This window comes from Podarcis tiliguerta (genome assembly GCF_965153285.1).
Source record: "Podarcis tiliguerta genome assembly, chromosome: 14".
NCBI lineage: Eukaryota > Metazoa > Chordata > Lepidosauria > Squamata > Lacertidae > Podarcis > Podarcis tiliguerta.
In genome coordinates, this window is record NC_139547.1 from 593,400 (window position 1) to 612,828 (window position 19,429).

Consider the following 19,429-nt stretch of genomic DNA (forward strand, 5'->3'; position numbering starts at 1 on the left):
TGTCCAACCATCTCGTCTTCCAGCGTCATAACTTTCATATGCCTGTTGTCTTTGTCCATGGAGTTTTCTTGGCAGGGATACTGGAGTGGCTTGCCGGTTCCTGCTCCAGGTGGATCACGTTTGGTCAAAACTCTCCACTATGACCTGTCCATCTTGGGTGGCCCTGCATGGCATAGCTCACAGCTTCTCTGAGTTATTCAAGCCCCTTCGCTACGGCAAGGCAGTGATCTATGAAGGGGCAGAGCATTCTTAGGAAGCCCCTATTCCCTCTCCCAGAGCTGCCATTCCCTAGTAAGAGAGATTGATGGTTAAACAGCTCTGTGAGAGGGAATAGGGGCTTCCTAAGAAGGGATGCAGGTGGTGCTGTGGATTAAACCACAGAGCCTAGGACTTGCCGATCAGAAGGTTGGCGGTTCGAATCCCTGTGATGGGGTGAGCTCCCATTGCTCGGTCCCTGCTCCTTCCAACTTAGCAGTTTGAAAGCACGTCAAAGTGCAAGTAGATAAATAGGTACCGCTCCGGCGGGAAGGTAAACGGTGTTTCCATGTGCTGCTCTAGTTCGCCAGAAGCGGCTTACTCATGCTGGCCACATGACCCGGAAGCTGTACACCGCCCCCTTGGCCAATAAAGCGAGATGAGCGCTGCAACCCCTGAGTCAGCCACGACTGGACCTAATGGACAGGGGTCCCTTTACCTTTAAGAACGTTCAGAATCTTTAACAAACTGCGGCTCCCAGAATTCTCTGGGGGAAGCCCTGACTGTTTAAAGTGGCATCATAGTGCTTTTGGTGCCTGGTGTGGATGCAGCCAATGTACCTGCTTTCAGAACCGCAAGGGTAGTGCCTCCTGATTCCTAGCTGGGCCTTCTTTGGATGTGTTGAAATGACCTGGAAAAGTGGAGCTAAATGCTTCTGGGGCTTTTCCACACGGCGACAGCTTTGCCTTCTACAGCAGCTTGTCCTGGGGGTATATCAGGCCTGCTCAAGCGCAGGACTCCCCCCCCCCCCCGCTTCAGAGGCTCAGCCTTGGCCTATCAAGCCTCACACAGGTTCCTTGGAGAGGATGTGGTCGGCCACTGCGAGAGCCGGATGCTGGAGTCGAGGGGCTGAGCTCTGCTTGCTTGAGCCAAGGCCCTGCAAAACGCCCTTCCTTGTTCCCAGTTCATGTCCTCCAGGTCTGATCCACTGCACAAGGAGGAAGCAACCCATCCTAAGTGAGGCCCTCAATCCAGTGATCCCGTATTGCTCTTAGCACAGAAGGTTTCAGACAGAGGATATCCCCAGCCTTACTGGGAGACGCAGGGATTGCGCCTTCTGTGTGCAGAGCAGATGCTTGGCCCCTGAGACGCTGCCTCCCCCTGCCTGGCACCTCGCTGCCCTCTGGGTGGGATGAAATTAAGCCTGGCTTCTCAGGAACTCTGAAAGATGAACTGAGTCATAAAAGATGTAGGAACTGGCCTCCGCTCTCACTCAGCACATCCCAAAACACAATGATGAACTTCTTTTAAGGCTAAAGTTTCCATAGGGGAAAACAAAACACCAAACAAAGACTGATGACAGCAAGTGTGTTAGTGTGTGTGCACATAGGGTGAAGTCAAGCCAGTACATCATTTAAAAAGATATCAAAGCGGTTTACAGTAATATAAGCATAAAAGCATACAATACAACCTACAAACAGTTAAAAGCAGACATCAATTAACTATTGTGGAAGGATGTATTTGTAATTCTCTGCATGGGTGTGGCAGAATAAAAAAAGTTTTCAGCAAGCATTTTAAAGTTAGCACAGAAAGCACCTACTGAATCTCTAGTGGCAGAGAGTTCCACAGGACTGGGCCAGTGACACTAAAGGCTCAGTTTTTTGATGTTGTCAAAGGAGCCTCACCAACTTGGGAAATGACCAAAGAAGCTTCTGCAGATGTCCTCAGTGACTGAGCTGGAGTATCAGTCTGCACTCTGTTGGGCTTCCCACTTGCAGCGTCCAGGGAAGAGCTAAACTGTGACAGGGTTAGCAAGTTCACAAGTATACACACAGAAACATATATCCAAATTAAACGCACTTCTTCAGTGCCTTGATTTAAATGGTTTTACTCGGAGTATGTCTTCATTTAGGGGCAGGAAAACTCTGGCCCTCTCGATGTTGTTGGAGCCCAGTGTCCATCCGCCTCTGCCAGCATGTCCACTGCTTAGGGACAAGAGGAGTTGGGGTCTAACAGCATTGGGAGGGGAGCAGGTTGCCCCTCCCCGACGTAGTTGGCTATCACTCATATATTTTGTGGGGAGAATTGCCAGTCCTGTATTAGGAGCCCTCTTTCTTTCTCCTAAGAAAAATAAGATATGAATTGATTTGTTAATAAGACAATACTTACGCCTTCAGGAAATCACAGCAACTGACATTAAGGGCAGATCACAACTGTACATTTAATGCACACCCAACAAACAGTTAAGCCATATGATCCCCACCCCCAATAATCTTGAGAACTGTCTTTGGTTAAGGGTGCTGAGATTTGTAGCTCTGAGAGGGAAACATGTGACTTTCTCCAAAGAATCCTGGGAACCATAGTTCCCTCGGCAGCTTTGTGGGCTTTTTAGCACGAGGGCTGCAGAAACACCACCCTTGGCAAACTACAGTTCCCAGCATTCATTTTTGGGAGGGGGGGCATGCACGAGAAGTGGGTGAAGCTACAGAACATGCAGTGTTTGGAAATAAAGTAGGACGCTTGTCCCCCAAACCTTTTCAGCTTAGCGGTTGCGCAGAAAAGAAAGGAAAAGAGTGGCTGATGGTTGGAGTTTTGGAAGTTCCCAGGAAGGCAATGAAACGAAAGGAGGGTGAAAACCACGTCTGATGGTCTTAGCAAAGTCAGTGCAAAAGGATATGGGACGTGTGAGGCCCCCTTTTTGTGTTTGCAAACCGCGCTGCCCCCCCCCCCCGCCAAGAGTTGCTTGGCGACGGAGCCCCCGCGCGCCCCGGGGCGCCAGCAGCCCGACGCCCTCTCCGCAGCCACAAGGGGCAGCAGCGAGCGGAAAGCGCAAAGGACGCCGCCCGGCAAACGGCCTCCTGCCCACCAGGTGGCGGCAGAGAAGCCCCTCTCGGGGCCTGCCAGGACTTCCCCGCCCTCCTCCACGACCTCCTGGCGGCGGGCGGCGCGTCATCGTCTGCGTCACCAGGAGGCGCCGGAAGTGCTGCGGGGAGCCTTGGAGACGGATTGAACTATCGCTATATCCGTCGAGACAAAGATCTCTGAATTAGAGGCGAGCACTGCGCGCGGGGAAGGCGAGGGAGGGGGCGGCGGCCGTGGGGCGCGGGGTTTGCTAGGCCGCGTTTCCATAGCAACATCCCTTTCGCCTCCCTCGGCGGCTCCCTCTGCAGAGCGAGGAAGGGGGTCTCCCCCCCCCTCAGGGTGGGCCTCTTGCCCGGGGAGGCGCTGGATGCGGCCGCCCTTGCGCTGCTGCCTCGGGCGCCTTGGGGCAAACTTTGGGCCATTGGCTGGGATGGGAAGCCGAGGGGAAAGGCCTCCCCTTCCGCCACCTCGGCGGCGGCTCCCTCGGCTGCTATTTTTATATTTCTTTGGACTCGCTTTTTTTCCATGACAGGAACTCCAGGCGGCTTACAGATAAAATAGAAACAGCTGAAAATAAAGAGGGGTGGGTGGGAAGAGCCATTAAAAGGCAATTAAACAATAAAAGTGAAGCTATCTATCTCTCTATCTGATATATGAGAACATACAGATCATTATAGTAAAAACATCACAGCACCAACCTTTTAGGACTTGGAAATCATGACCTAGTGAATTTATGGCAGAGGTGAAATTAGAACATGTAGCTTGTTTTCTTGCTCTCTACATTGTTTATTATTTTATTGCTTTCCTTGTAACTTGATCTTACGCACATTTATTTTTTCACTGGGAATGTTTCTACCTTGGTTTGACTACCCCTCTTTCCTTCCCCAGACCAATTCTGTGTGTCCTCAGTTTGTATGAAGAAATGACTACGCAAGTAAGTGTATCAGAGCCACAACCTTTAATTTTATGATTTAAATTTTATTACTTTATAACAGGGATATTCCTTTTTCTCCCCTAGTACAGTATTCTCTTCAAGCAAGAACAAGGTGAGGAAATAATCCTACTTTGTGTCTGATTAACAAAAGCTGGCAAATTGAATGTATGAGAAAGGTATAGACTTTTAACATAAGTTATGAATTCCATCTTAACTGTTCAAAGAAAGAAAGAAAAAAAGAATTTATGAAAGAAATGTTCTAGTTGTCGTGATTTCTGGTATGTTTGAAATATGAAGACACAAAATTAAGGACCAGAAAAGGGAAAATTGTGAAAAATGAATCCAATTTGTATCCAGCTGTCATAATTTCTGATACCATAGGGATAGGGTACCTTTGGCACATCACATGTTCTTGGGCTCCAATTCCCTTCAGTCCCAGTCAGCATGGTCACTGGTCAGGATGATGGGATTTGTAGTCTCTAGGTTGGAGAAATTATGTACAGTCTTGAGAAGAGACAAACGGGGTGGTGGGAGAGACATCCTAACACTCTTCAAATGGCTTCCTAAATAAAAGCTGGCAAAGGCTTAAACTCTGCTGTTCAAGAGGACATGATTAGATCTAATGGGCTTAAATTGCAGGAGAGTAGATTTTGGTTGTACCGTTCTTGAGAACGAGCAGTTTGACAATGGAACCAGTTTCCTAGAGCAATGATAGTGTGTCAGACCTAGTCACTTTGGATATCATCATCAACCTTTATTACAGTCCAGAGACTCAACAAATCGTTACAAGGCAATACACAATTCATACAGCCTACCTCCAAGTTAAACAAGCATTTTGTTCATAATATAGGGATCATTGGTTCTTGCAACCACCGATAAAAACTTTGCCACTGCTAATGTTCTAGCATTTGTCCGGTCTTCCAATAGGAACCTGATATAGTAAGCCTCTGATTTTCCCAGGAAGGGTACCAGCAAGGGTAATATCAGTTCAGCCCTGGCTTGCTCATATTTTGCACAGTGCAACAAAATATGTTTTATGGAATTGATGTCTTGAGCACACGAGCAAAGTCTGTCCTGGTAGGGAACTCCTCTCAACCTGCCATCCAACACTGCAGAAGGAAAGACGTTTAGTCTGGCTTTGGTGAAAAGCCTTCGATAATTTGGTACTATCAGGTTTTTAATGTGAGATGTTAACTTAAAGACACTTTGGATATGGAGCCAGATTTTCTGTTACTCCATTCACCCCTACCCCACCTCACTAGCTGAGTAAAACAAAGGAGAAATATATCTACTTCTAAAATTGTGTCCAGAGTGGACTAATGGATATTAGGGCAGAATTGATACTATCTGTGACACCTTGCTGTTATCCAGTAAAACTTAAGATAACCACAGCTGTTAAACTGCATTCCTTTTTGGAATCATCTTGCATTCATCTTTCAATCAGTTATTTTCTTTCCCAGCACATGACGATGCCATCTGGTCAGTGGCCTGGGGGAAGAATAGAAACGATGGCTCAGAAACAGTCATCTCAGGCTCTTTGGATGACATGGTGAAAGTCTGGAAATGGTGAGTTCCAAAAAAGAAAGAAAGAAAAAGAATTGGTTAAACTGAATTCTCGAGAAGCCAGGAGCATGATGTAAACATGTGCTGGTCTGTTTGGCATCATAACTAGTTGCTGCTGATATAACTTCTGTGAACTTGTCTAATCCTTTTTATTTTAGCTCTGATATAATTTGGTTTCCTGTGTATACACGCTGTAGTTCAACACAAATTCAGATTTGATTTTTAAGCTGTGCTTTGATTTACCCAAGCAAGCCTTGCAAAAAATTGTTTTCATTGTGCTGTTAGTAACTTGTGGTTTCGAAAGTGTTGACAGAGGGTTTCAGACAAGGGTGTTTCTTTCCTGGAAATGCCAGGGATTGAATGTGGGATCCTTGCCACTGAGCTAAGGCCTTTCCCATTGACTTTCTTGGGACTTCTATGTGCATAATTATTTCATCTCCTTTTCATGTGGAAGACTGAAATTTGGGGAGGGCAATGGATTGTGAAAACCAAAATTAATATGGAAATGGAAAAATATGCAGAACAGAATTTCAGAATGTGGTGATAAGTGTGCCATATGAAGAAACATGTATTGTTTTTAAATTTTTGTTTCCTTTTATTTTGCAAAGGAACGGAGAGAAGCTGGATCTCAAGTGGACATTAGAAGGTCATCAGCTGGGTGTAGTTTCGGTGGATATTAGTCACACGGGTACCATTGCTGCGTCAAGTTCTTTAGATGCTCACATTCGTATTTGGGATTTAGACACTGGCAAACAGATCAAGTCAATAGATGCTGGACCTGGTAAAGTTCAAAAGTTCTCTGACTACTAAGAATATACGGTTCAAGGGCTGCAAGTGTTCTAATGAGTAGTTAATATTTATTTTTAGCATACTGTTTCTAGTATTTGTGTTATGAAATTTATATGAGAGTTATACATTGCTCTGAACCCTTTGAGAGGAAGGTAATTAATAGGTGTTTCAACAACAGAATACCAGATAAAGATATTTGGCCACTAACTTGGTGAGCTCCTGGTCATTCTCCAATAGTAGAAAGTGTATGACCACTGACTCTGGTTTCTATTTGGGGATGCAGAGTTGCTCTAAGAATTGCTGGTGGAGATCAGCATATAGTTTACATTTAAGAACCATATAAGTAAGAGTTTCCACCAGGTGGTCATCACATGGGCAGATTCTACCTCACTCCACCTTGCCCGAGAACGTTTCTCCAAAGGAGGTTTGATGGGTTTGAGTTGAACCTGGCCAGCGAAAATGCCCTTCTTTCTTGAGGGTTAAACAAAAATTTGAGATAGTTGTGGTTAGTTTCATGTGCCCAAGAAAGTAAAGAGGGGAGCATGTTTTTTGTGCTGCTACTGTTAGATCTGGCTTTCATTGTCCCACAACCTAGCCTTGGCAGATGGTAGGGACATTGAACGCAGAAGTTCCATTGACAGCCCAAGTTGCTGTACCTTTGTGTTAAACTGTTGTAGCCCTGGGGGAAGAAAGGGATCTAGCAACACTTCACTAGGGAGAGGATCTCTATCTGTTGTGAGGCAGATGTTTAACCAGCATAGAGGAAATCTCGTCCAGGCTATGGTCTCTACCTTGTGTTGACCTCCCTCTAGACACAAGGCTGCATAGGGTACACAGCGTGGGACAGCAAAAATCTTAAAAAGGAAAGCTGCCTGCACTTGTTCAACCATCTGGGTAAACCCTGGCAGCCAGATTGGAATTCCATAGAGCAATTGAGCTATAATTTTGGTGTTGAAGACCTTAAGGGTCATATGTTCCATAAAAATCTAGTCACAACTAACTGCAATCATATGCATGCTGACTGTAGTTCATCACATTAAACTCTTCAGGACTGACTTCTGAATAACTTGACACAGTATCAGGCTGTGGATCCCATAGAAGTCAATGGGGAGTTAGTTAGTAATTTGTGCCATTAGGAAGTAGAGCTCTGCATGTTTGCTCAGATGGTTTGTTCATTGGGACAGTTCCAAGGTGACTGAGCTGGTGATGATTCAGTAAGGGGCCCCAGTTTTAACCTTGTCACTGTGATAAAGTTCACTAGCTGAATTTCAGGTAAGCCACTTCTTCTCAGCTTCTTTTTCTCCATCTGCAGAATGGAGGATAGTAATCCTGACTAGTGATGTGAGGTGAGAATATTCTCCGGAGAATATTATCGAGAATGAGAATACAGTGGTACCTTGGGTTAAAGACGCTTCAGGTTACAGACTCCGCTAACCCAGAAATATTACCTTGGGTTAAGAACTTTGCTTCAGGATGAGAACAGAAGTCATGCTGCGGCGGCAGCAGGAGGCCCCATTAGCTAAAGTGGTGCTTCAGGTTAAGAACGGACCTCCGGAATGAATTAAGTACTTAACCCAAGGTACCACTGTATTCTCTGCTAGAAAATTCTCTGGAGAATATTCTCCTCAAATTATAAATTTGAATGTAAGAACCAGTTTTACAACCCACATTTAAAAAATCTAGTAAATAGTCAAGCCAGTGTAAGTAATGAATAATGATTTTTTTGATCCAGTTACATTACTGGGCATTGTGTCATTCACCACTGGCAGTTCTGAAATGTGAGCATTTTTTATTTATTTTTTAGTTTTAAAAATGCTATTCATTTAATCTGATGTGCATTTTAATTCGCATGCATTTCAACTACATGTAATAGCCTTTTTTCTATTTTGGTGTGACCTTATTCTTAACAATTCTGTACCCTTGGCCATACAGTGCTATTTTTTTTACAGAAAGTAGCTTTAATGCTTTATACACTTAAAAGTACCTAGGCTTATACAATTATGTGTAACAGCATGTGAGGTGGCTTTGATTTAAACAGTTGGTGTTTCTATATTTTTATTTAGTGCCAGTAACTGGTTTTTGCAGTGCCATTCAATGGTACAAGGTGCCATTTAGCAGGGATTGACATACTGAAATATATTATCATTTTTATATGTATGCATATAGTTTTGTTTATCAAGCTGTGTTTTAGTCACCAAAACAGTTATTAAGTGTTAGAGCTATTAGAAGCACAAGATAGCCTATTACTGAATTTACTTGTATCAGACCTTAACATGCCAATTGGATTTTTTGACTAGTCCTGTAACATATACAATACGTGTTCTAATGGAAGAATAAAATATGATTTAACTACTGAGTTTCCTTATGCCAAACCTTAACATGACCATTAGTGGTGCCATCAGCTTAGAGTGGTTTAACTTTAATTATAATGAATATTCTATTTTAAATGAAAATTCTCATTAATAAAGAATATTCTCAAGAATATTCTCCAAAAGATTATTCTCAAGAATTTAGCATCACTAATCCTGACTCACCTTATTGGATTGTTTGTAAGGATTACAAGCTCCATCTGGTACGCAGGCTGAGACCCTACCTGCCTGTGGACTGTCTTGCCAGAGTGGTGCATGCTCTAGTTATCTCCCGCTTGGACTACTACAAATGTGCTCTACATGGGGCTACCTTTGAAGGTGACTCGGAAACCGCAATTAATCCAGAATGCGGCTAGACTGGTGACTGGGAGTGGCCAACAAGACCACATAACACTGGTCCTGAAAGACCTGTATTGGTTCCCAGTCGTTCCGAGCAGAATTCAAAGTGTTGGTGCTGACCTTTAAAGCTCTAAATGGCCTTGGTCCTGTATCCCTGTCTCCTTCTGCCTGGACACTGAGGTCCAGCTCCCAGGGCCTTCTGGTGGTTCCCGCCTTGCAAGAAGTGAGGTTATAGGAAACCAGGCAGAGGGCCTTCTCGGTAGTGGCGCCGGCCCTGTGGAACGCCCTCCTGTCAGATGTCAAGAAAGTGAGCAACTACAGTGGTACCTCTAGTTGCGTGCACCTCTGGATACGAATCCTAGGGTTACGCACATAGCAAACCCAGAAGTATTTCCCCAGGTTTCGCCATGTGCACATGCACAGAGCAGGCACCTCCGGTTGTGAAAACCTCAGGATCCAACTGGAGCTCCGGAACACATCCTGTCCGCAACTGGAGGTACCACTGTATCTTACTTTTAAAAGGCATCTGAAGGCATCCCTGTTTAAGGAAGTTTTTAATGTTTTAACTTTTCCCTCCTTCTCCTCTCACAGTGGATGCCTGGTCACTCGCTTTTTCGCCTGACTCCCAGTATGTTGCAACAGGAAGCCACATAGGGAAAGTGAACATTTTTGGTGTCGAGACTGGAAAAAAAGAATATTCCTTGGATACAAGAGGCAAATTCATCCTGAGTATTGCATATGTAAGAATCCTGTGTGTTAATTGACCTTTGGTGCAATCTCTTTTACTATCTCCACCACTTACTAATTTGTCCTGAATGCCCTGTGTTTTGCTAGCATTTAAAAAGTGGTGCCAAGGGAGAGATGAGCAGGCCCCAGACCCCTGCTGTGCTAGGTCATTAATGGTTTCAAAATGCTGATCAATAAGTGCTGCTTAAGAAGATTTTCAAATCCAGCACCTCTTACTCCGTTTTCTTCTTCCCAAGGCTGTGTGTGCAAATCTAAACCAGATAAAATGCTATGCTTTCACACTATATGGGGCCCACAGTAGGAAAAGTGTATGGGTGCCCAGAGACATTAAAACACAGGCCCAGATAAATTGAATGTGACAAGAATATAACTGTGTACTTGTCAACAATCAGTGTTTGTTTTTTCATGGGATTTATAGGTGTGTCCCCACTAGCTGATCCTAGAATGTGTTCTTGATAAGGATCTGGCCCATACCACCAAAAAGGTTCACCACCCTTGTGATATAGCCTGAAATCAGAAGTTGGCACATTTTATGCCCCGGACCAATTGGTGCACTTGATTAGGGATTAGGGATCCACCTCTGGGTTTTCTTGCAGGAAAATCAGAGCCTTGTTGAAGTGAGACTGATATCCTCTGGTGGAGTGTAGACCAGTACTGCAAAGCATCTAGTGCTCTGCAGACTTGCCTAATGCTGCCAAACTAGCCCCAAGCAGGATGATTTGTAAGAGACCTGCAATGTCAAGCTGCAGCTTGAAGCCTTTCCCATCACTGGATCTGCTTGATATACCCACAGGCATATTTAATCTTCGTGCAGAGAGGGCTGCCTTTCTCATCTTTGTCCCAGAAAGAAATTGGCTGATGTTGGCGAGGCTTAGGTATAGCTGACTTTTTCTGGGTTCCACAACCTCTGGTCTGAATCCCTGTTGCTGGGGAGAGTGCTGCTGCTCTCGGGCTTCCCATAGGCACCTGATGGGCCATTGTCAGAACAAGATGCTGGACTTGATTAGACTGTGGCCTGATGCAACTGTGCTCTTTTGACGTAATGTTCTTATAACGTGACCACAGTATTCAAGGCATTGGTGACTTCAAGGTTGGATTACTGCAAAGAACTTGGGGCAGGGGGTCCTTGCCATTGGTTTGAATACTGCAGTTGTTGAGAGCAGCATATTATAGCTCAAGATTTGCACTGGGTGCCAGTTTGTTACTCAGACAAGTTCAAGGTTTACTCTTATTACATAAAGCTGTTGAGAACTTCAGACCAGTTTACATGAAAGATCACCTTACCCCTTGCATGCGTACTTGACCACTTTGATCTGTGGAACTTGCACTTTCACAAAATGCCACATCATGTTCATTCCTCATCTGTTTGGACTCATCCAGTCTATGCTTTGGAGCAACCTTCCTAACATTAATACAGGCAGGCATCTTTTCTATGCTGTTGTAGATGCTTTCAAAAAACTTTTTATTTCAACTTAGTGCTGGTTGTTTTGATTAGGTGGTCTGTAAATTTCTCTAAATAGAATATGTTTTCCCTTTATGCCTGCTTGCACTTGGGGATGGAGGAAGATAGTACTTTTTTAAAAAAATAGCAAATTCTCTGTTATTTGCAGAGCCCGGATGGAAAATATCTTGCCAGTGGAGCTATAGATGGAATTATCAATATCTTTGATATTGCGACTGGAAAACTTCTTCACACGTTGGAAGGTAAGGCTTGGAATGCTTGCAGCAGATTGCTCTCCATCTCTGGGAAGCGGTCTGAAGCCTCCAAATATAGAGGCTGTGCTTTGCTTTCTTCCCTCGTTTTCAGGTTCCCAGCAGAGCTTCTCCTGCCCATGCTTCCAGAAACAGTTCAGGAAAGGAGCTGGTCAAACAGGGTTGCAGGGGTGGGGGCAGTACAAGATGTGATATCTTCAGGCCTTCATGGATGAAAGTGGGATTCTTTTATATTTCAGGGCACGCTATGCCAATCCGTTCCTTGACATTCTCCCCAGACTCCCAATTACTTGTCACAGCTTCAGATGATGGCTACATCAAGATTTATGACGTGTAAGTGCTAATCCTTCTCTGTCCAGAGCATGGCAATGTCTCTCAAAACTGATTCAGTGGTAATGTAATGGTAAAATCTTACCTTTTGGAGATAAAAAAGTCAATTTTCCCTTGACTCTTGTAAACCTTTCTACCTCCTTGTATCTCCTCTTAACTGCTCCTCAGTTTCCCAAACCAACAGGAAGTTTCCAAACTTGCCAGGATGTATGTTGATAGCATGTCCTTCAGAGGTTGTTGGACTCCAATTCCTGTGTCAGCGCCAGCCTGCAAGGCCAATGGTCAGGACCGGTGGGAGTTGTAATCCAACATCTGGAAGGCCCCAGGATGAGGAAGGCTGTCTGAATCACTTACGTCAGTGACAAACTTTGGCTTTCATAGAAAAGAGCAAACAGCCCCAGAAGACAACCCTAATCTAGTGTTACCAGTTTCTTACAGTGGCCAACAGAGTTAGAAACTCAGATATACAAACTAGGCATCACATGGCACCTTAAGCCTAGGTTATGGTCAAAACAATGGAAAGTCTAGCCACCCCCCCCCCCCATTACAAAGCTGAAAATGAATTGTGTATATCATCAAGCAGAATCAAATTTAACAGTGGTGGTTCCCCACCTTTTTGCTGCTGTTTTGATTCCTTTGGGTTATTCCAGGTGTCTTTTGTGGCCTTTTGAACATTGGAAGCAATTAACCATTCTAAAAAGAAAGCATCAAAAATAAAATGAGCACCCCAGACCATACCTTTGTGTTTTGGGCAAATAAATCCAGAGTAACTACCATTTCCTGATTCTGTTCTAACCAACAACACCACTTACTACAGCCTACGCAACTGATGGCAGAGAGGCCCAATGCATGCATGTGCATGTATTGCTTGCTAGCTTTTTAATCCAATGGATTCACAAGTTAGTTTACAATTGAGACAAACAATTATAAGTGAGCCAGAACATCATCAGAAAAACTACCAAATAAAACAAGTATCAATAGAATCGATATGGAAGCGGGCCATTTTTCAGATTGTTAGATGGCAATGGCAATGGCAAGGAAATCTGCATCCTTCCCATGGCTTCCTCCACTAAAGAAAGGCTGTGTTAAATTTTCACCTACAAAGCTGGCCAGGCCAAATTTAGGGTGCAGAAAAGTCAAAAAGAAAGAAAGAAAAACGAAATAGGCCATCACCATGATAGGGTAGGTTTGGTGGCCTAGATTTGAAAGAAAATGGGAAGGATCTTACAAGAGTTGGGGAGATGAGGGGGGGGGGGAAAGGGGCCATTGCATTTTAAGATAAAGGAGGAAGGAAGGAGGAGAGCAGAATGGAGCCTGCAGAGACAGGATTCAAACACAGAACACTGTCCCTTTAGAAGGGGTCTGGGTGGTCAGAAGGGAAGAAATGGGGGAAATATCCAGACAATGAAAAGGAAAATGATCCGGTGGGGCGGAGGGAGGAAGAGGTCATGAGAAAGCTGGGATTCCTCCCCATAGGCAGAAACGGTGGGGTGGTGAGTGGGCAAGATAAACTGCAGGAGGCAGTAGAGTGAACATGGTATACTTTAAAACATACACAACCCCTAGCCGGCCAGGCAGCACTGACCCTGGAGGAGACGTTACCTTCATATGTTCACTCCAGCCTTAACAGTCACACACGGCTTCAGCCATTCAAGCACAGGCAACCCATGCACGTTTTACTTTGGAAGAAGCCCCATGGAGCTCTGTTGCAAGTAGAAGACAAACACCAGAACAGGGATGGAAACAACCCTTTTCTCCAAATGGCACACACATGCATACCTCTTCTCCCTCCCTCCCTCTGCCGTCGGAGAGATCTCAACCTCCATCCCTCCTCCCACAGTGGTGGCTCCTTCCCTCCCAGCACTCAAGACAGGCTCTCTGAAGTGCAGATTTAATCCTGAATAAAAGCCTCACCTATGGCACCCTCCCACCCTTGCTTGTTCTTTTTCAGCCTCCTGTGTCTGGTGGAGAAACACACTCAAATGCAGCTGAGCAGCAGAGACACACCAGCAGCAGGCAGCCGCCTTCTCTCTAGAGAGCCAGTGTGGCGTAGTGGTTAAGAGCGGTAGTCTCGTAATCTGGTGAACCAGGTTCGCGTCTCCGCTCCTCCACATGCAGCTGCTGGGTGACCTTGGGCCAGTCACACTTTGTTGAAGTCTCTCAGCCCCACTCACCTCACAGAGTGTTTGTTGTGGGGGAGGAAGGGAAAGGAGAATGTTAGCTGATTTGAGACTCCTTCGGGTAGTGATAAAGCAAGATATCAAATCCAAACTCCTTCTCTTCTTCTTTCTTCTTTCTTTCTTCTTCTTTCTCATGTCTTTCTAATGTAGGTGAATTTAGCATTCACGTGTGCAAGTAGATCCAAGCGGCAGCCAGCAACAGGCAACAGCCTCTTAGAAGCGCCAGCAATTTAAATTAGTTGCAGTACACGGCGACAAGACATAAGAAATTCCTCACAATCAGCCTATTCTCTGTTACAGGAGGTGCTTGGTGCCCAGTTAGTTTCAAACACTGGTGGCCACCCAGATGCCTTTGGGTATTCTGCAAGAGCGGCCTTCTATGTCTGAATGGAAGTTCTATTAGGTTGACATGTCTAATAGCTACAAAAAACCTCTTTTTCCTTGGATTTGTTTTGTTCCCATCCGGCCATCAGCCCCTAGGAAGCTGCCTTTATACCAGGTGGTATTGGTTCATCGAGCCCATTTTCCCCCTGGACCACCATAAAAATATTTACCTTCATCCATTTGGCTTCTGCAAAGAAGCATCTTTTGATGTTGTTTGGCCCCTTCCTTTGGAAGACGAAGGTTGTAATTAATGTGACTGATAAAGGCAGCCTTCCTCAGCCTCTTGCCCTCCAGCGGCTGTTGAACCCCATCTCCCATCAGCCCCGGGCTGCATGGCAACTAGTTGGAGATGATGGGGGTTGGAGCCAGACATCTGGAGGGCACCAGGTTGGGGAAGGTTGAATTAAGTCATATCCTGCTAAGTGATGATGTTGTTTGTGTTTCCATGAAGTGTGAACCCTTTCACATGGCAGGAAATATGGGATGCAGTCTAGCACATACATTTTATTCTTTCGGAACGCTAATCTCTTGGACCTTGAATGAAGAATGTGGTAAAACGGACCCATCACTCCCAGGTAGCTGAGAATTGCAAGGAAGATTCATGAGAAGCAACCGTGTTGTCACACATGTCCACAATTGCTCCAACTTTTCATTGAGAATCCTCTGATAAACATCTGAAGAAACTCAGAAGTTCCCTGGAATATTATTTTGAAGAGCCTGTTGTTGAGGGTGTATTTCTAAACTGGAGTCTGTTTTTGAATTCTGCAGGCAGCATGCGAACCTGGCAGGCACCCTGAGCGGCCACGCATCTTGGGTGCTAAATGTAGCGTTTTGTCCTGACGACACCCATTTCGTTTCTAGGTATGTAGAATGTTGACATGACCTGATTTGGTTGGGTTATGCGTTACATGTTCATCTTGCACTTTCTTCATGGAACTCTAGAAAGAAGTATGTCACTGGTGGGTTCATTGTTGAGCAGCACTTAGCCTAATTTCATGTGGGTAGCAAGGAGAGGGGGAAATGGAGGGGAAAGGAGGTGTTGCAGAGAGAGAAAGTGGTGACCCACACTGGGCTTTGACCTTTCCATGCATGCCTGTTGCTTGTATGTGGCCCCCAGCAGAGGGAATGGTTGCCTGCTGCAGGCCTATGCTGGGTTTACTCTCTTCTGCCTCCCCCAAGCCATTCTTTTTAAATCACTAATTTTATAAGGGGCAAGACTACAAACACATCCCCAGAATTACAACAGAGGTAAGTAGAGCACCCTTGTAAAGCAGGCCAGGCTGAGATAGACTCTGGTCCCTCGTCATCTGGTGAACTTCAAGGCTCAGTGTGGATTTGAACTTGCCCCCTGAACCTATGACATTACAGCATGTGGAGAGGAAGGCCTGTTTATAAATGGAGCTTCATAGAGTAAAATTCACATAGTTGTAAAACTGAGTGCATGATTTTCTTAGTTGGGCAGAACTAAGAATTAGCAGCCTTATTTTCAAAAGGTGCCAAGTAGCTGTAGGATTGTATTCAACTAACTTATACTCAGATAGACTCCTTAAAAATTATGGACCTAAGTCATGGCCAGTTAATTACAATCATAGGTCTACTATTGAGTAAAAGTTGGTTGAATACAACCTATGCAACTGCTTCCCCTATTTTTAAGAGGAGTTTTTCACAAATGAATATACTGTATTGGGGGGGGGGGTTGCCCAGAGTTGTTCAGCTTTTTGGGGGCGGGGGGTTGCCAACAATCGCTCCCCCGCCTGACCAACACTCCCAATTGCCAGCAGCCACCAATCACCCACCCAATCGCCACTGACAATCTCCTACTCGCACCTGCAACCAATTGCCCATCCCCCCCTCTGTGTTTAAGACGACCCACTAAAAAAAATAATCGTCTACACGGAAAAATATGTGTTGACGTTAAAAGAAGTCTGATTAAGAGTGTATTGGGATAAATGACAAAGAATTCCTAAGGAAAAATTCTCAAATGGGGTCCGCTGCCCAGAGAAACGTGTATGAGGCATTCCGTTTCTTTACCTTGCTGATCTTGCTCTACTGAGTGTGGGTTTGCTCTACTCTGCTGCAATGTGCTTCAGTGTGTGGCTTTCCCCATAAACAGCAAGGTGTTAGCAGCATGCCTAAGCTCTTGCCCTTGTTCTACTGGGTTTGTTTGTGTGAGTGGAAGATAACTGTTTGTGACATCTTCAAGCATGGCAAAATGAGGGGCATCTATTGCAGGGGTATGAGCCGTGCAGAATTTTTCTGACAGCTGCATTGAGCCACACTTGCCTTGCGGGGTTGTGCAGGACAAAGGAATTGCCTTACGCTGACTCACACCATTGATCTTAGCTTAGGGTTCCCTACACTGACTGGCAGCGGATTTCTGCAAGTGCTGGGGATTGAACTCAGATGCCACACTACTGAGCAAGGTTCTGCATTAGACACAGTTGCAAGCTGTGGGCTCACTTTCTTGCATGTTGTTTGGTAACTGGATAGCTGCTGGTCATCAAGTGTACAGCGAGTGGAATGTGTGAACTGCATTTTGCTGTGGTGAAGGAACATGGATGCTTGAACTTTCAGCTGCCTTGTTGGGTCAGACCAGTGAGTTCTGCAAGTTTGGTCTTGGTTGGAAACTAAATGCACTGTAGTCTATAATCTTGTATTGCTAAGGTCAGTTAGTTACTCTTTACTCATCTGCTTAGTTTTTGTGGTGCTGTGGTGTAAACCACTGAGCCTTGGGCTTGCCGATCAGAAGGTCGGCAGTTCAAATCCTCACAACAGGGTGAGCTCCCGTTGCTCGGTCCCTGCTCCTGCCAACCTTGCAGTTCGAAAGCACGTCAAAGTGCAAGTAGATAAATAGGTACTGCTGTGGTGGGAAGGTAAACAGCGTTTCTGTGCACTGCTGTGGTTTCACCAGAAGTGACTTAGTCATGCTGGCCACATGACCCGGAAAAACTGTCTGCGGACGAATGTCGGCTCCCTCGGCCAGTAAAGCAAGATGAGTGCCACAACCCCAGAGTCATTCGCAACTGGACTTAACTGTCAGGGGTCCTTTATCTTTATTTAGCATGACAGCTTCTGCTTTGTGCTGTCTTGCACAACACATGGACTGAACATTATGCATGGCAAATAAACACTTAGGGGAACAAAAACAATTCTAATGCCAGTCTTCAGATTTTCTGCAGAGTCCCTGCTCCAAGCATCTTCTTTAGTATGCTACACTCTTAAAAGAGGACCTTTTCTGTGTCCGCTCAAGGGACACATCTGGTGCCAACAATGGCACCTTTTTCAATACCAGGGGAAGACCTTTTTGCCCAGACAATTCAGATGGTGGTTTTGTTTTTTTGCTTGCTCTGTTCTGCTTTTCTTTGGGGTTGGAGATGTTAGTCACACTTTTGTACACCAGGCCTGGAACTTTCCAATGAAATATCCTAAATAAACATGACAAAATAGTGAGTACCGTGGCTTCAGGATAGATGAAGTGAGAGATGTGACTTGCAATTTTTTAATTCCCCAAAGAGGGAAGGGTGAGCTCAGGGTTGGAGGCTCACACCAGTGGACTGCACAAATGGTGATGATTCCAGGAAGCAGAGGCCATTTCCTATTTCTGGTGGGTTGGTATTAACAGGGAACAAAATTGTTGATCATTGTTCTTTTCCAGTTCATCAGACAAAACTGTGAAAGTGTGGGATGTACCTTCCAAGACCTGTGCTCATACCTTCTTTGATCATCAAGATCAGGTATATAGAACTTTGTGGCTGTCGGTTGTGGCAGCCTAGGGAACTTTCCTTACATTAAAACCTTTAGTTCAGGCTGCATAGAACTAGTCTTGAGACGTTCCAAAATTTGAAGGGTTACTTCCTGCTATATTTGTGAAGTTTTCTTACAAAAGTAGTATATAAATTTTGTTCCATAAAATAAATGTGAAAGTGTGTCCAATTAATTGTCTATTAGTGCTGTCTACTGAGTTCTCTTAACACCTGAAACGGAAGATTTCCACCCACCCCCAAATAAAACTGGCATTTTAATTCAAGATGCTTGAACCACTCAGCTTGCCTCTGTGCAAAGTGCTGGTAACAGGGGTGTGAGAGACTGAAAGTACAATCCCATTGGCATGCCTTTTTAGCAGAATGAGTGTGCTTTTGGTGGCAGAGGGGCCATAGCTTGGTGGCAGTATATGCCTGGCAAGCAAAGAATGCAGGTCCAATGCTTGGCATCTCCACATCAAGGAGCAAGCGATGGGTAAGCTCTGCCTCAGACTATGAGTTGCTGCTACTCAATATGAGGCAGCTTCTTGTGTTTCAGTTTTACGATTGTCACTGTTTGACTCCTATCAGCCATAGTCAGGCACAGTGGAGTTGCAGCCCAACATCTGAGGGCCCATTGGGTTGGTTTTCTCTTGTGCAGTGGGCGGTACACAGCATATATAAGTTACCTTTAAAGAAATGGACTTGTGATCATTATAATTTTTTTAATGTCTGTTATAAGCTATTGCCTAACTATGCAATCAATCTTAACAGATTTTTGGTTTGTTCACAGGTCTGGGGAGTGCAATACAACGGAAATGGTTCTAAAATTGTATCAGTTGGTGATGATCAAGAAATCCATATTTATGACTGTCCAATTTAAATGTACCTAAATCAATTTGGGTTCCTTTTGAAAGCTGTGGAACTTTCAAAAGGTGTCAAGAAAACCTTTAGATTTTGACAAATGCAAATAATCAATATATATCTAAGTTTGTATGAATTTTGCTATTTATGTTTATAAATGTATTTGTTACTTTAAATTACTTAATTTGCCAACTGGGCTACTGGAGTATCATTTCCCCTATTAGACATTTTTCTGTTTTTGGGGTGGCAGTGCTTGTCATGGACGGCACAGGTGTGACTACAAACAAGAATAAAGGCTGTGCATGTGCTCAGGGGAGCCCTGCAATTTGCAAATAAATGCAATATACAAAGAGTTTCTTTCCAGCAGGGGGCACCCAAGCATAAAAAAATCAGAAAAAGATGCTGCTTGCATGCAAGTTC

The 19,429-nt window shown here is 44.7% G+C and overlaps 1 protein-coding gene across 4 annotated transcripts; it reads left to right on the forward strand.

Moving 5' to 3' along the window:
• The first annotated feature begins 2,676 nt into the window (after window positions 1–2,676).
• On the forward strand, window positions 2,677–19,201 carry SKIC8 (SKI8 subunit of superkiller complex). 4 transcript variants are annotated; one of them, XM_083412844.1, is made up of 11 exons: window positions 2,677–3,247; window positions 3,946–3,991; window positions 4,076–4,103; window positions 5,452–5,557; window positions 6,163–6,335; window positions 9,643–9,791; window positions 11,409–11,502; window positions 11,751–11,844; window positions 15,174–15,266; window positions 18,061–18,139; window positions 18,939–19,201. In XM_083412844.1, exons 2-11 carry the CDS (start codon window positions 3,980–3,982, stop codon window positions 19,026–19,028), a joined length of 918 nt encoding a protein of 305 aa, XP_083268970.1. In that variant the 5' UTR covers window positions 2,677–3,247; window positions 3,946–3,979; the 3' UTR covers window positions 19,029–19,201. The 4 variants fall into 4 exon arrangements, with proteins under 4 accessions (XP_083268970.1, XP_083268971.1, XP_083268972.1 ...); XM_083412845.1 differs by having other exon boundaries at window positions 3,036–3,247; window positions 4,076–4,167; XM_083412846.1 differs by having other exon boundaries at window positions 3,036–3,247; window positions 4,081–4,167.
• The last annotated feature ends 228 nt before the right edge of the window (window positions 19,202–19,429 follow it).